General features: G+C 39.0%; 1 protein-coding gene across 9 annotated transcripts in view; it reads right to left on the bottom strand.

Annotated features, from left to right (window-relative positions):
* PARD3 (par-3 family cell polarity regulator) overlaps positions 1-16,693 on the bottom strand; it is a 696,077-nt gene that overhangs the window by 335,109 nt on the left and 344,275 nt on the right. For all 9 annotated transcript variants that reach the window (XM_066386075.1, XM_066386074.1, XM_066386078.1 and 6 more), the window contains exon 6: positions 2,753-2,841. In XM_066386075.1, the coding sequence (XP_066242172.1) occupies positions 2,753-2,841 (89 nt within the window). The remainder of the gene's footprint in view (positions 1-2,752; positions 2,842-16,693) is intronic.

Raw genomic sequence — 16,693 nt, 5'->3', positions numbered from 1 at the left:
AAACCAAACCCAAACAGAACAACAACAACAAAAACACAGCAATGCAGACACACAATAAACAACAAAAGAGAACAAGACAAAAATCCCACCAAGCACACATGTCTATACATACACATTCTGGAAGATAAGCATGGTGATATGAGGGCAACGTTCAACACTACATACCTGAACACTAGTCTGAGGGCATGGAGGGAGAGCAAGCATCAGAAATGACTAATTAAAAATGGCACAGAACCATTTCTCTCCAACCTCACTCTTCTGTGCGATACCACGACACATTGTGCAAGTCAGACTGCCACTGAAAATTTTCCACCTCAGTATCTACTTCCAGGGCAGTGAAGATTAAATGAATAAGGGTGTTGCAGCTACAGAGCACTTGATAATTGACAAAGAGCTCCTAAATAAGGCACACCGTTGACCCTTCTGATAATCCAATAAGGTCAACATTTTGCCCCCGTGGATAGGTGACAGTCTAGGTGGGATCCAGCAGTTCTGACTTTCCACCATTTCACAAAAATTTAAAGTCAGCATTGCTCAAACCACTGCAAGTGCAGACTATGAAACTCCTTTCTCAAAGCCAATAGCTTTCCAGTGAAAACCAAATCATTCTCATACAAGTGTTTGCAAATGAATTTTAAAGTAATGAAGCTATTTATACAAAGGAACATGAAGTTACTTCTATAACATAACTAAAGTACTTTACTATTAATGCAATAAGCCCGAGTGTAATAAAAATTGGTGTTTAGAGAATAATTTAGAGAATGTGAATTTTCTAAACCATTTAAGTGAGATTTCATTTTCTTTGTAAATTTGTGTGTGTGTGTGTGTGTGTGTGTGTGTGTGTGTGTATCACATAAAAATTAAGCAGTACTTACCTAACAATCAATATTTGGAAATAGTATTTTAATTAAGTATCTAGTTTAAACAATTTAGACAATCATAAGTGATTACCAATGGATTTGACAAAGGTCACAATACCGTTTCATATAATGGAAAATGCCAATTTGTCAACTTCCTAAATAAAAACCTGACGCTATCCTATATACAAAGAATATCATGGCTATACGAAGAAAATTAAAGATAGAAATATCACAAAAATTAAAATAAAACTGAAAATGTGTGCAGAGATTAAATCACATAAACTAATTAGGACAAAAAAGATTGGCCATACTAACCTAAGACTATTTAAAGGATTTTACTTTTTTACACTTTTGTAGAATTCTATAACATCCTATTTTAGATACTATTAATAACATTTACACATTTTTAATGATGAGTTTGTCAACTAAAATTAGTATGGTTATTTTAATAATTATTTTTATTCTATATCCTTTCTAAAAAGAACTATGACACGGCCAATGTTTCTTAAATGTAAATATTAAGAGCACTGGTTACTCTAGATCCAAACATAATCTGATTCTAGTGCCTAATCTCAATGAAGAAGTTCTTAGAACCTTCTCTTGGAAGACTAAAAGAAGACAGAATTACAATTTTAAATGTGAATATTTATAAGGTCTACCGGAAAGTTCTGTCCGTTTTTGGAATAAAACAAAATACAAATTTTTCTTACCGTCAATAAACTTTATTAAATAATATAATTGCCATTATTATTAATGATTTCTTGCCAGCGTGAGGGCAATTTGTATATCCCATTTTTGAAAAATGTTTTCTTTTGATGCAAAAAATTGAACCAGTGCTTGTTCGATATCTTCATTTTTGAATTTTTTGCCCTTCAAAAAATTTTGTAAGGACAAAACAAGTGATAGTCGGAGGGTGCTAAGTCCAGGAAATATGGTGGATGCAACAGACATGCTTCTGTAGCATTTCTTCCTTGTTGAAATTCGTAAAAATTACAGTGGCGTAAATGAACTTTATCAGTAGCCATGGGTACACTATCGCTTCACACCTAAGACTAACGTGAATCAACTTTGTTTTAGTTAATTTGCTACGTCAGTATGTATACATTGAGTGATAAAAATAGAGAGGCACACATGCACCAAATAAACATATGCTTACGTGTTGAAACTTGTGATAAAAACGGACAGAACTTAAAAAAAAAAAAGAAAGAAAAGAGACAGAACTTTCCAGTAGACTTATATATCCACTAACTTTTGCCCAAAGTCAAAGAAAAATTTTAGAATGACAGCCCTTCCACAGAAACATGCCAAAATTTAAAACAATTGTACAGTTGTGATACTATAAGTTTTACTTTGTCCTCTCATACTTCACATCTAGTCCAATGTTCCTAACCTATGACCTGTAACTCTTTAAATACCTTGAGAGATTCTATTTTTCCAAATCCAAATATATATATATATAAAATGGTTCATGCTTATATGGCCCAACTAGCATTTCACGTAAAGTAAGTTAGGCTTACTATTTCTTTTTAAAACTTAAACTAAGTTGAAGAACAAATAAATGACCAAAATACTGACATTTACAAAGCAATCTGAAGCAGGTGTGTGGCTGGAAACATGACACACATTTTCAATCAAACACTAATTCATAGTCTAATTCAGTAGTCTATTTAGCTAGGCATGAATCTCAGGACACATGGGAACTCCCATGCTGGTCTCTGTACATTAGATAATCAACACAGCAGGAGAGGGATGCTCTCTGGAGAACAAAGCAATATGAGCATGCTTTTAACTCGGCACAAACATCCCACATGTGCCACGTGAGCAGGGCACTCCCGGCTATCAGCGATACTGCATGAGTATCACAGATTTTGGTAAAACCCTCAGCAACTTACTCAAGGGAAAAGTTGGGTATGTTCTCCAGACCACTGTCGGAATGTCCAACGGGCTCCACACGACCGCTGTCTTCGGCCACGTCCTCGTCCTAGACGACACAACACAAAGAGAAAGTGCACTCCGTGTGAGGTGTATTTCTATAACGTGGGAGAAAACTGGGTAAACATGGGTTCTAACAGGCACTCTGGTCATGGGATAATTAGGTCTTTTATGAAAGGCAGATGACCTTTCATGGTAAGGTGGCCATATGGATACATTGCATCGGAAAGTAATAGTCTCCTGAATTAGCACCGTCCAGGGAGGCAAACAAGATACCTCTGCAGGAAGAAAACATTAGAGCTTAATGTTAACTTCCTTAGCGCTTTTATTTTACCTTACTTATTGGTTTATGTTTTAGGAAGTGATTGCACGTTACTCCAATGGTATAATGTATTAATAATATAAATATATAAATACATATACGTACAGGACACTGAGGATGCATGGTTAAAATTTTTATCAATCTAAACAGTTAAGACCATTATAATTCTTAATGACTACCAAAATCTGCAAAATCCTATTTTTCAGATCCTCAGTTCCACGAGCACAGCTTGGCAAAAGGAATATGTAGTAAGTACAACCCTTGACTCAAATACTTCATCCTGTGAAATGTCCCATACAGTAACTGAGTCCATGGACTAACAATAATTAGAATTACTCACAAAGGCTTTAAGATCTCCGTTATAAAGAACCACTTCTGTTTAGTTCTATTAACGAAGGGCCACGCTGAGTCTGAGGCACACACAGCAACATTATCAACGCCAGCCTCCAGATTCTGCCTTTAACAAAGGCAATGTTTTGTAAAAATTATGTTCCAACATGGGGTTGGGTAAGGAGACCACATGGAATAAACATGATGGCTCATAAAAATAAATAAAATGTCACCCAAGAACGTGCTTGACCTTATATATAATTCTGGTCATTTAAGTAGTTCACTAAACGTTTAAGTTTGGCTTCCTGGGATCATTTGAACAATGATAAACAGGCCTAACTGATATCAATGGTCTTGTTACTTAGAATATTTACCAAAGAATCAAGAGTTTCCAAACGCACTCTGGTCATGGGATAAGTAGGTCTTTTATGAAAGGCAGATGACCTTTGATGACAAGGTGGCCATGTGGATACATTGCATCGGAAAGTAACAGTCTCCTGAGTTAGCACCGTCCGGAGAGGAGAGCAAAGTGAACTCTTTATAAATCAAATGGAAAACATAAAGATAATCCTACAAGTTAAAGGTGTTTTGTTGCAGGATTCACAAATAATTTAAGCACCATGAGACGCCAACAGGATGAACATCAGTTGAAAGATCAATGTCGCATTATGAAAAGCAGCCACATAAATGAAATGCCCCAAACCACAGTGGTGAACTGTCACCAGTGACTGACACATTCATTGTCCCACAGTGGCCATGATCAGACCTCCCAGACCCACAGTACGTTACTTCATGAAGCTGCCAGTGATGTCCAGGTGACATAGCAACAGTCACCACCTGGGGTGGAGCGGCAGCTGCCTGTGGGAACCACAACTCAGACGTTTCCGATATCAGGAAATATTCAGATCAGCTTCCATGTTGCTTTATTTTATTGTTTCATACTTTTAAAAAGCTGTGACTGAAATGGTTACTTTTAGCAAGAGGTATGCACTAAATTCAGTCATAACCATAGTCCAGCAGCACCCCAAAATGGCAAGGGATAGGTTTTCAGACCCTCAGAGGATGCCTGAAACCCAGGGAGCTCCATACCCTATACATACTATGCTTGTCCTCCACATACACACCTGTGCTGAAGTTTAAGGTATAAATTAGATACAGTAAGAAATTAACAGCAACTTACAATGAAATAATCACAACAATCTACCATAATAAGATTTATGTGCAGCTGGACTCCCTCTCTGCCCCCTCTGATAAGGGCTCTGACAAGTGACTAATGGGCGGGTGGATATACAGCCAAGAGACACTGGACAAAGGGAGGAGTCATGTCCCAAGGGGGACTAAATGAGATAATCTTCAACTTAAAACTTATAAATTGTTTATTTCTGGAGTTTTCTATTTAATATTATTGGACTGCTGTTGACCGCGGGTAACTGAATCCATAAAAAGCAAAACTGTGGATGAAGGGGGACTGCTGTACTTATGTCAGTTCAATGCTGAAGGCCTATAGCTTTAAACTACACAGACAACAGCGTGGTGACTGCTGGGGGAAAGTGGGGGAGGCAGATGTGAGGATGAGCGTAAATGGTGATGGACAAAGACTTTACGGGGGCGCGAGCTATGAACACACAATACAGTGGACAGATGATGTGTTACGCAATTGTGTGCCTGAAACCAGAATAATTCCTTTTGTGTGTGACAGTGACAGAGAAAGAGACAGAGAGAGGGACAGATAGGGACAGACAGACAAGAAGGGAGAGAGACGAGAAGCATCATTTCTTCGTTGCGGTACCTAACTTATTCACTGATTGCTTTCTCATATGTGCCTTGACAGGGGGGCTACAGAAGAACAAGTGACCCCTTGCTCAAGCCAGCGACCTTGGGTCCAAGCTGGTGAGCCTTGCTCACACCAGATAAGCCTGTGCTCAAGCTGGCAGCCTTGGGGTTTCGAACCTGGGTCCTCCACATCCCAGTCCAATGCTCTATCCACTGCGCCACCGCCTGGTCAGGCAAATGCAGTATAATTTTGTTAACCAGTGCCACCCCAATAGATTCAATAAAAAGGGGAAAATAAAATAAAATTAACTACACGATGCTTAAAATTTTCCCAGTGAGTCAATATATTTTTTAATCCTTTCCCTTCTCTGCATTTTATAGCGTGGCACTGGGGTTAAGAACTCAGGTTAGAGAAGTAGACAGACCTGGGCTTGAATGCTGGCTCTAACATATCCCAATTTTATATTCTCAGTCAAGGTATACCACCTTTCTATATTTCTTTTAATTTTTAATTTTTTTAAGACTTTATTTATTTTAGAGAGGAGAGAGAAAGAGAGAGAAGGGGGAGGAGCAGGAAGCATCAACTCCCATATGTGCCTTGAACAGAAAGCCCAGGGTTTTGAACTGGCGACCTCAGTGTTCCAGGCCAATGCTTTATCCACTACGCCACCACAGGTCAGGTCCTTCTATATTTCTATCCCTCCTTCTTCAGTAAAACAAGAACAAAAAACCATCTTCACAGGACAACTGAGAGGAATAACTAAGATGGTGCCTGATATACAGTAATTGCCCAATAAATGTTGGCTGTGATTGAAAAGAGTAAGTAAATATCACAAAAACATACTTCAATAATGTCTCATGGTAATGAATGCTAAGAATGTTAAGAACATATATATATATTCATTCCTTCAGAAACTGTGTCTTGCAATACAATTTAATATTAAACATATTACCTACTCAATTAAATACATAATGTATCATCCACACTTTAGAAAGCTGCATGAAACCCAGCATTTGTTGTGCTTTTCAGTTTACAAAGTACTTTCACTGTAAAATGCCTTTGGAATAAGAAAACACATTAAAAAACATATAAGCCACAAAAGGTTGTATACAACCCAGTACATGGCAGGACAATGGAAACAATATGGGTTCCTGGGGGAAGAAATTTTCAAAGAGAAAACCATGTCAAGGGCTGCCAAGGGTCTATGACTACCCTTCTTGCAAGCTCCTACGCGAGCCCACCGTGGCTCCATGGATGCTAGAGAAAGAAACAGGACTCTGGATCCAAGACAAAGGACGATTTATTATAACAAGCATTAATCAAGAATATCATTCTTGCCTGACCAGGCAGAGGTGCAGTGGATAGAGCGTCAGATTGGGACACGGAGGACCCAGGTTTGAAATCCCGAGGTTGCCAGCTTGAGCATGGGCTCATCCAGCTTGAGTGTGGGCTCACCAGCTTGAGCACGGGGTCACTGACTAGAGTGTGGGATCATAGACATGACCCCATGGCCACTGGCTTGAGCCTGAAGGACACTGGCTTGAGCCCAAGGTCGCTGGCTTGAGCAAGGGGCTACTCGTTCTGCTGTAGCCTCCTGGTCAAGGCACATATAAGAAAGCAATCAATGAACAACTAAGGTGCCACAATGAAGAATTGATGTCCCTATGTGTCCCTCTTTCTGTCTCTGTCTCTGTCACACACACACACACACACACACACACACACACACACGCACAGAATATCATTCTTTTACGGGCTGGTTCCCCCAAGCATAAATTCTCTTCCAGCAACAGAGTTTAACTCATACACTGCCAAATGGCAGCATCCACATGATTACTAACAAACGAAAACTAAGAGTATCATTAAGAAATGCCCTAAGAGAAGGTCTTCCTTGTTATGAAGTAAAAACAGTAACAACAACAACAACAAAAAGATTAAAAAAAGCCAGCCTGACCTGTGGTGGTGCAGTGGATAAAGCGTCACCCTGGAACGCTGAGGTCTCTGGTGTGAAACCCCGGGCTTGCCTGGTCAAGGCACATATGGGAGTTGATGCTCCCTGCTCCTCTCTCTCTCTCTCTCTCTCTCTCTCTCTAATAAAAATAAATAAATAAAATTCTAAAAAAAATTTTTTTCTAAAAAAAAAAAAGACATACCTTCTCTATCAAGAAAAAAATTATCTTTCAGTGTAGAACTCTATGTTCAACCAAAGAAAAAAATCAAATGTGAAAGTTGAAAACACTTTTATAGACTGGTCAAGTCTTTACTTTCCATATATTCTTTCATAAAGAGCTATGGTTGGATATGCCCTAGCAAAATCCAGGAAATTCAATTAAACAATGGACAGATCCCAAGGAAAGTCCCAGAATATGGTGAAAAGACAACCCAGAGAAGCAGATACCAGGTGACACTAGAGCAACAGGTAGAGAGGTGTGGGACATCAATCTTCATGAGAAAAAGAAACATAACTGCTCTGACATTTTTGAACACTTGGGAAATTTGATACAGAATGTGGAAAGCATGTGAAAGAAAGTCAAGATAGGTATAGAGAGATCAATTTTTTTAAGAAAGTCAAAGCAATTAGCTCCAAGAACGACAAAAGAAAATTGTAAGAGGGGAAATTTAATCTTAACGCCAACTCGATTAAGCAGTGAGCAATTCTTACATACCAAATTTCGTGACAATGGACATTGATTAACTTAGATTTTTGATGTAACAATACCGAGAAGAGGCAAAATGGAAAGTGAAAATAGCATAAAAAGAAAATCTCTTGCCTAACTGGTTGTGGCTCTAGGGATAGAGTGTCAACCTGGGATGCTGAGGTCCCAGTTCAAGACCCTGAGGTCACTAGTTTGAGCGCAGGCTCACCAGCTTGAGCATGGGGTCATTGACATGACCCCATGGTCACTGGCTTGAGCCCAAGGTCACTGATTTGGCTGGAGCCCCCGGGTCTAGACTCATATGAGAAGCAATCAATTAACAACTAAAGTGATACAACTACAAGTTGATGCTTCTCATCTCTCTCCCTTCCTGTTTCTCTCTCTTTCTCTTGCAACAAAAGAAAATCTCTCATCTTTTGTAATAACAAATCAACAGATGTCATAAATGGTTTATTTAGAAACATGGAAGTAAACAACAGAACATGATTTTCATCAGTCTAATTAATCTGCATATACTGAAAACAGCTGTTAGCTTCCAGGCAGAGGGACGGGGAATCAGGAAGAGTAGAAGAGAGAGACAGCTAGTTTTCACTGATTTATTTTTATTCTGACTCCATACGTGATCCCAACAGATGGTCTGTGGTTCAACTAAACATCAAGACTCTCAAGACCCCCACAGGGCACTGACCTCAGACGGGTATGAGTCAGGAAAGCCAACTTGCCAGTCAGGCAGCAGCCTGCTTCTGCCCTTGGGAGGACAGCTGTCCAGGAGCTGCTCTTGCAGGTCTCCCACTGACAGCTCAGGGCCTGGAGAGACCCTCACCTCAGCTGGGGGCAGGTACTGCCCTGGTTGATCAGCCTCTTGTTTCCGAGAAGCTAGTCTTTTTTATCAACAACATCACAGCCATAGCTGCTTGTTAGAAATTCAGTTTCTCAAGTCCAGATGCAACTGACCAATCAGAGGTCACTTTTATCACAACAAGGTGGTAAATGTAAACCTTTATCAGGTATCCAAGAAAAGGAAGCCAAAAGTTAGGCCAAGTTTAAATTCCCATGCGGAAGGGGGAAAGGATTGTGTTATACCATATTCTATAGCTCTAAGAAAAAAATTTTTAAAGATGGAGTCAAAATAATCAAAGGGGAGAAAAAGAATGGAGAGAAAATGAATATTGGATAAGCTTGGGTAAGAAGGGTGAGTTTTACATCACATTCAAAATTCGTATTAGACCAGTGTACATAAAGACAGCAAATGAACCTCCCTGTTCTCTGCCCTTACTGTTCACAACACTGATGATGGACGACTGACCCACAACTCACAAACCCTCGTATGACAAAGTCAAGGGATGGCGCACACTGGTAGCAGCAGCGCCCACAGGAACGATGTGTTTAAGAACACTGAGTTTGCCTCAACTCCTTCCTACCTATCTTGTTAATTTGAGAATTCTCTTGTTGCCTGTTTTCTATTTGAGGTTGAAATATATTCTTTATTTTCATAAATTTAAATATATATGTGTGTGTGTAAAAGAAAGTGAAAAATCTGATAGTACCCTGTTAAATTAATTTAAAATATTCTTCTTCAAATGTTTTAGTTGTTCTTAGCAGTAAAATAATTTAATTGGTTCAATAATATGGCTGCAAACTGGCTCAACTAAATTGGTTTCTTTACACTTTTTAAATATTTCCAACATTTTCCAAATGTAATAAAAGACATGTAAGCTAGTAAGGAACTAGAGTATGCCAGGGAAAATATTTATTTGGCTGACAGTAAGAGTTAAACTGGTCTGTGCAGGACCACATTTGGTGGGAAATAATTCCAAGTGGAATCAGTTTCCAAGTCCCTTTAGTATCATAATTAGGAATTCAGATGGCTTTGAATGTTGCCATGACTTGATTAGTAGGTCATATCACCAGGGAAATGTAATTTTGCATCAAACCTGGAAAGAAACAAAGTATCAAGGGCAGAAGCACAGGACTCCATCACTGAAAATGATAAATCTATAGCAACCTTCCAAGAAATAAAATTAGGAAATGTGTAATATAATTTTACTTCATGATCATTATATTCCACTAGAGTAAAAACATTTATGGAGAAAAACTTAATTCAAATACTTTTTAAAGGACAGACAATACTAGTTAATAAACAAGATCTTTTACAATAAAAACACCTTCTAAAATAAAAATACAAGGAGGGGAAATTAATAAGTTTTATACTTTTAAAGGCAGTGCCATTAATTATATTATAAACTGTGCTCTGCGGAACCCAGAGCTCAACACCAAATAATTTCGGATGACATGAAGAGTCATTCTGTACCTGTGCCGTTGAACATTACATATGAGCTTTATACCCTCAACTGAATTCCTAAATTCTCATCTCAAGCTAATAACAATCAAATGAAATGATGAACATAGTATTTAACCAAGTCCACGTAATTTCCATTTGCCACAGAAATGAAACATATCCTATCTTGAAACGTACACAACACAATTCCACACAACTCAAGGCAAGAGAAAGGTCAGACAGTATTGACGTATGGGAGCTATCCAGCTGCAGAGAACAGCCAGTCGTGTGCCTCCACATCCCGACACCTATGATGTGAAGAGTGGCATCTTACAATTGAGTTCCAAACTGTAAGTCTGTTTCTCATAGAGCATGAGAACTCTCAGGGCAAGAAGGACTCTTACTGGAAGACATCTAGTCCAATATTCAGTCATAGACTCAAATATCCTCCTTTCTTCTTCTATCCTCCCTGTGCTCCATGATACACAAAGGATGCCTTACATACTAAGGCTCACTAAGCATCACTGAGTTCAATAACTAACCAACCCCAACAGGCCACCTGGCATCTTCTGCCTCCCTCCTGTCCGTATTGATCCCAAACAGAGGAGCACGCAAGTACCTATCACCCTGCAGCAATACAATGGCCCCCTGTTATGCATGAAGAGACTGTTGCTGTAGTCACAAGCCCCCCCACTCCCACCCGCACTCTAATGGCCAAGAGGCCACCTGTTAGGTAACATGATTTTCATCAGTCTAATTAATCTTTTTTTCAGACATGGCTTGCTTACCACAAGAACCCCAATCTGCTTTCTTTTGAACATTCCTCAAAATATATTCTGATTTTGGATTGTTAAAATATACAGATTTTGTCATCTGAGCATCCTTGCTTCTCTAACAACATTCTAATCCCTGTTGAGATGACATTTTAAAATATTTTTTGAGGTGAAATAAGTAACACATGAGTAAGTAAACAATATTATCTTAAGCATATCTCAATGATATGTTAAGAGACCATTACTTTTAAAAGCAATGTAATAGCCTGACCAGGTGGTGGTACAGTGAATAGATCATCAGACAGACTCGGAGGACCCAGGTTTGAAACCCCAAGTTCTCTGGCTTGAGCACGGGCTCATTTGGCTTGATCATGGGGTCATTGGCTTGAGCTTGGGATCATAGATATGATCCCATGGTGACTGGCTTGAAACTCAAGGTCACTGGCTTAAAGCCAAGGTTGCTGACTTGAGCAAGGGGTCACTCGCTCTGCTGGAGCCCCCTGCTCAAGGCACATATGAGAAAGCAATCAATGAACAACTAAAGAGCTGCAATGAAGAACTGATGCTCATCTGTCTCCCTTCCTGTCTGTCTGTCCCTATCTGTCCCTCTATCTGACTCTTTCTCTGTCTCTGTCAAAGAAAAAAAAGCACCCTGGCAGGTTGGCTAAGTGGTAGAGCGTCGGCCTGGCGTGCAGGAGTCCCGGGTTCGATTCCCGGCCAGGGCACACAGGAGAAGCGCCCATCTGCTTCTCCACCCCTCCCCCTCTCCTTCCTCTCTGTCTCTCTCTTTCCCTCCAGCAGCCAAGGCTCCATTGGAGCGAAATTGGCCCCGGCGCCGAGGATGGCTCCATGGCCTCTGCCTCAGGCGCTAGAATGGCTCTGGTTGCAACAGAGCAATGCCCCAGATGGGCAGAGCATCGCCCCCTGGTGGGCATGCCAGGTGGATCCCGGTCGGGGGCATGCGGGAGTCTGTTTGACTGCCTCCCCGTTTCCAACTTCAGAAAAAAATAAAAAGGCAATGTATAACTTTTCATTCAGTTTCCCCAGCTTAAAAAAGATTTCAAAATTAATCCTTGATTCATTAAGGTAGGAACTAAAATATTTTGTAAATAAACATTTATTTAAATCAGTAAGAAATAAACAAGAAACCCAAAACCAGTATTTCTGGCTAGTGATAAGTGCAAAACACTACTTAAAATGCAAGAAATGTAAAAATTTTTAAATGTACAATAAATAATAAGATAATTGCTAGTACATGCTGGAGACTCAGGATGTGCCAGGTACTGAAGAACCCATTTCTTTAATCCTCACTACAACCTCACGTTTAACCTCAGCACAACACTTAAGCACATTTCCTAAAACAAAACATATGGGATTTTTAATTTATTAAGACTGTGCAAAATTCCCCACCCCCCCAAACATAACTGAGCAACATAACCACATGACAAGCTTCCAGTGACTTGAGAACGACTTAACAGTGCATACCACATATATTAGATATATAGACATGAAATATCTGTTGACCAGGGTTCCTGAACATTTTCCAAGTAACTATATCTAGAAGTGTACTGGCCCCACCCAGCATGGGCAGAGGTATAATGTCACTGCTCAACCCTTATTTATCTCACCAAGTCCTACTTTCTTCATCTGAATTTCAAAAGTAGCTTTACTGATCCAATAAGCCTGCTGTGATAGACTCCTGGCTGCCACTATAACATGCAAAGTACCTCAGGTATAAAAGTAAAATGCTGAGGATAAAGGGAAAGAACCAACTTTACTATAAGTACCTAACTATGCCACAAACTATTTAGATGGTTGCAGTTTATCACCAAAGAAGCTAGAAATTCTTATTACGAGGAAATGAGGCCTGACAAAGATTTCAAGATTTCTCCAGTGTCACATTGAAAATTGCATGGCGGGATATTAAAAATTGCACCAAGGCCTGTGTTTCCTCATTCTCACCATGCTCGGAATACTCATTTTACTCCCAGAAGAGTAAGTCAGACTACCAAGTAAAAATGTGATCCAACCCAACTAGTTAGTGTCAGGGCCAAAATCTGTAACAGAAGAAAACAGAATAAAATTTTTGTTATAAAAAAAAAAATTAAATCTTGAACATATATAATAAATGTACTGTCACAGAAAGTAAAATTTACCATTAAAATTTTGTTTTGCAAGTTTTTATTTCAGGAGAAATATCAGTTAAATTTACCAGTGGTCAGTTACATCTGAATGGCGAGGCTACAAGTACTTAGACAATGAGCATAAAATCTCTCAGCTGCAAAGAAATGTCATTTTTATTTTTTAAAAAACTTTGCACTCTCATAAATTGTTTTATTACATAACATCATTATATTATGATTTCTCTAAAAAGTAACTTTGCAAAGAATCAAGGACCTAGAAAGAAAACAGAACATTTTAGAAAAGTACAAAGATGGACAGTTCATTATTACTGATGCATATCATATTTAATTGGTTCTACAAGTCAAGCAGGGTGACTTTAAAAAAAATAATAATATTTTGGTATAGTATTCTGAATGGCAGAAAAGTTAACCCCCCCCAAAAAAAAAATCATGGTCATGGATTGTAGGGGTTGGGGGAGGTGTAGCGGAATAAAGAGGTAATAAATGGTGATGGACCAAGACTTGATTTGGGGGGGGAGTGAGCACACAATGCAGTGTACCGAAATGTGTTGTAGAATTGGGCACCTGAAACATGTATAATCGTATTAACCAGTGTCTCCCCCATAATTTTTTTTTAAAAATGAGAAAAAGACTGAGAAGATGCTGTATCAAATAAGTTAGATAACTAGAAGAAATTTCAATTAAACAGAATCAAAGAAGAAACAGCTAAGAGTAAAGAAACGTCACACAAGGCAAGTTCATTGCCTGAGCTCTGTGGTCCACATAAACCTAACAGATCTTCACAAGGTAGCCAAGGATATATGACCATTTTCCTTTATGATAAATACATATTTCACCAATTTAATTTTGAAGGGCATTTAAAGAAAACATTTGGCAGTCCAAAAGTCCTATACTTCATTAACTTAAAATGTTAAACAAGTAAAAAGCAACACGAGTCCTGTAACAAAATCCACCTGTGTAAAAATTTACTTATTAGAGTTGGCACTGTGTTTTTTTTACTTTCCAACGCAATACTATTTCACCAATGAAATATGGTTGGTCATTAACTTAATTGAAACCAATCCACAATTTGGATAAAATAAATAGCTTTCAATAAAAGTCTTGCTTCCCTTCTATTTTCTAGTTAAAGTCACGAAGCAAAGCTGGTTGGTAGGCTTTCTGGGGACCAAGAGATTATAGTCCCTAAAACACAATGAAACCAATTAATATGCTTGACACAAGGTACACGGCAGGGATAATTAGTTTACATATTACCTTTTAAATCATTAGTCTGAATGCTAAATTTCCAATCATGGCTCAAAAGTTTATAATGAATTTAGAGATGAATGTGAATAAAACTGGTTAGTTGTGTATTCTTGCACAGTCCTTAATGCCCAGAGTGTCTAACAAATGCCAAACAAACAGTAAGACAGTAAACGAGTACACTAAGTAAAAAATATTAAACGTGTAGTGTACTTGGTATGGCACTATGACAAAGGGTTAAAAAAATGGACACTGCATACTGAATGATTCTGAAAAATTATGCCACCTCTCTGTGTACTCACTTATAAACTGGGGGCGAATAACAGTATCTACTGAGTTGCTACAAGAATCAATAAGGTAACTGATGTAAAATACACGTAACCCTGCCTCATGACTAGCAAGTGATAAATAGGCATTCAACACCGCTTTCTAAATAAATTTTTTAAATAGAAAACTTGATGAATAATACATCGTTTGGTTTTAAAGATAAGTCTGTGTCCTATTTAGATGGGAGAAAAGCTTCATTGACATCTTCCGTACTAAGACAACAACGTACTGATACAAGATGATTTGCCCACTTTTTCCACCTTTCCTTCGGCATTTTTTTCTAGTTTTTTTTTAATCACATAGGTTTTCTTTGTTTATACAGTAATAGAATAAAATATAAATCTTTCCATTAAACTATGATTTTATTTCAAAGGTTACAGAAACCACTTTTTTTTTTATTTTACAGAGACAGAGAGCGAGTCAGAGTGAGGGATAGACAGGGATAGACAGACAGGAATGGAGAGATGAGAAGCATCAATTATTAGTTTTTCATTGCACATTGCGACACCTTAGTTGTTCATTGATTGCTTTCTCATATGTGCCTTGACCACGGGCCTTCAGCAGACCGAGTAACCCCTTGCTTGAGCCAGTGACCTTGGGTCCAAGCTGGTGAGCTTTTGCTCAAACCAGAAGAGCCCGCGCTCAAGCTGGCGACCTCGGGGTCTCGAACCTGGGTCCTCAGCATCCCAGTCCGATGCTCTATCCCCTGCGCCACTGCCTGGTCAGGCCAGAAACCACTTTTAATGACATACTATTTCATCAACTCACTTCTCATAAGCACATTTTTACAATCCAGTAATTACAAATTTCTAAATAAAAATATTTCGATACTTTGGTTATTTTCTTTGGGGAAAAAGAAAAGTCAAAAATAGAATGTTTCATGGCAATCCTTTCAAGGTAGGTAATGCAGAATTACTTTCTGCAAGAACCGGACCAATTAGTATCACTGTCTACTAACCTCTATCAAACGGTTCATGTCACTGCTCTTACTGTCTGTACTGGACAACAGTTTTCCATTGGACTCTTGAAAATGTGCATGTCCCAAGCAAAGGGCAGTCATTGTAACTGTCCTCAAAAGAAGAGTCAGGGTTCATCAGCTCAGGGCTCCTCTCTTATAACACAAACCACCGAGTGTGCAGACCTCTATCTGGGCCCACTGGTAACACTGCCATGGGTGCAAGGGCTGAAGGCTTGTACTGCTCACTTGCTGAAATTTACACAGTCTCTCATCTCTGACCCGGGAGGCTCATGTTTTCTGAAAGGGTCCGTAAAACTGTGGCAGGAGAACTTGTCTTCTCAGTTCTTGACTGAGTGCTGTCACACACACATACAAACACACTGCCCTACGCCTGACCACCCAGAAGTCTTGCTGCTACTCCACTTGAATGTAACATTACTGGTGGGTTTGTACTTATCCTCTTTGTGAAACGTTTCGTTTTCATCCCGTGTACAATGGAGGTGGTGATACAAAAGAGCAGTCCTTAAGACAGGAGATTGGCCTCCTAGGTCACTTCGCTTCTGGCTTTAATTCAGACACACACTTCACTTCCTGCCACATTTCCTTTCCCTGGCATCCCACAGGGTATGAACCCTCTGCTCTGAGCGGTCACCTTTAGAAATGTCACCAGCCATAAATGGTCGAGAGGAGAGAACAGGTTGGGATGGCGAGTGCTCAGAACGTCCATTTCAGCACCGTGTCTTCTCACCAAAGTTTCTTGAATCAGAAAAATGAATTAAATGCTGGGAAATCATTTCATTAGGCTTAATAACCCCATCATTTGCTTTTTATTATACAATCTGATATAATTATATCGGTACTTTTGGTTTCCTCAGGTTGTTCCCTTGGGATATAATTAAATCTGGAATTCATGGTTTGCAAATGCACTGGAAACCTCAGCTCATTCTATATGAAAAATGTGTCTTATCGGTATTTCCCAGGAAGAGATGCCTTCAGAGTAAATAAGAAAACAAATTCACTACAATTTTTAGTATGAATAAATGCACTAATGATGCACAGGACAAATAAAAATATATAAAACACAACAGAGACTAGT

This window comes from Saccopteryx leptura, chromosome 5 (assembly GCF_036850995.1).
Source record: "Saccopteryx leptura isolate mSacLep1 chromosome 5, mSacLep1_pri_phased_curated, whole genome shotgun sequence".
Taxonomy (NCBI): Eukaryota; Metazoa; Chordata; class Mammalia; order Chiroptera; family Emballonuridae; genus Saccopteryx; species Saccopteryx leptura.
The sequence above is the reverse complement of the archived record's forward strand: the minus strand, read 5'-3'. Positions and strand labels throughout refer to the sequence as shown.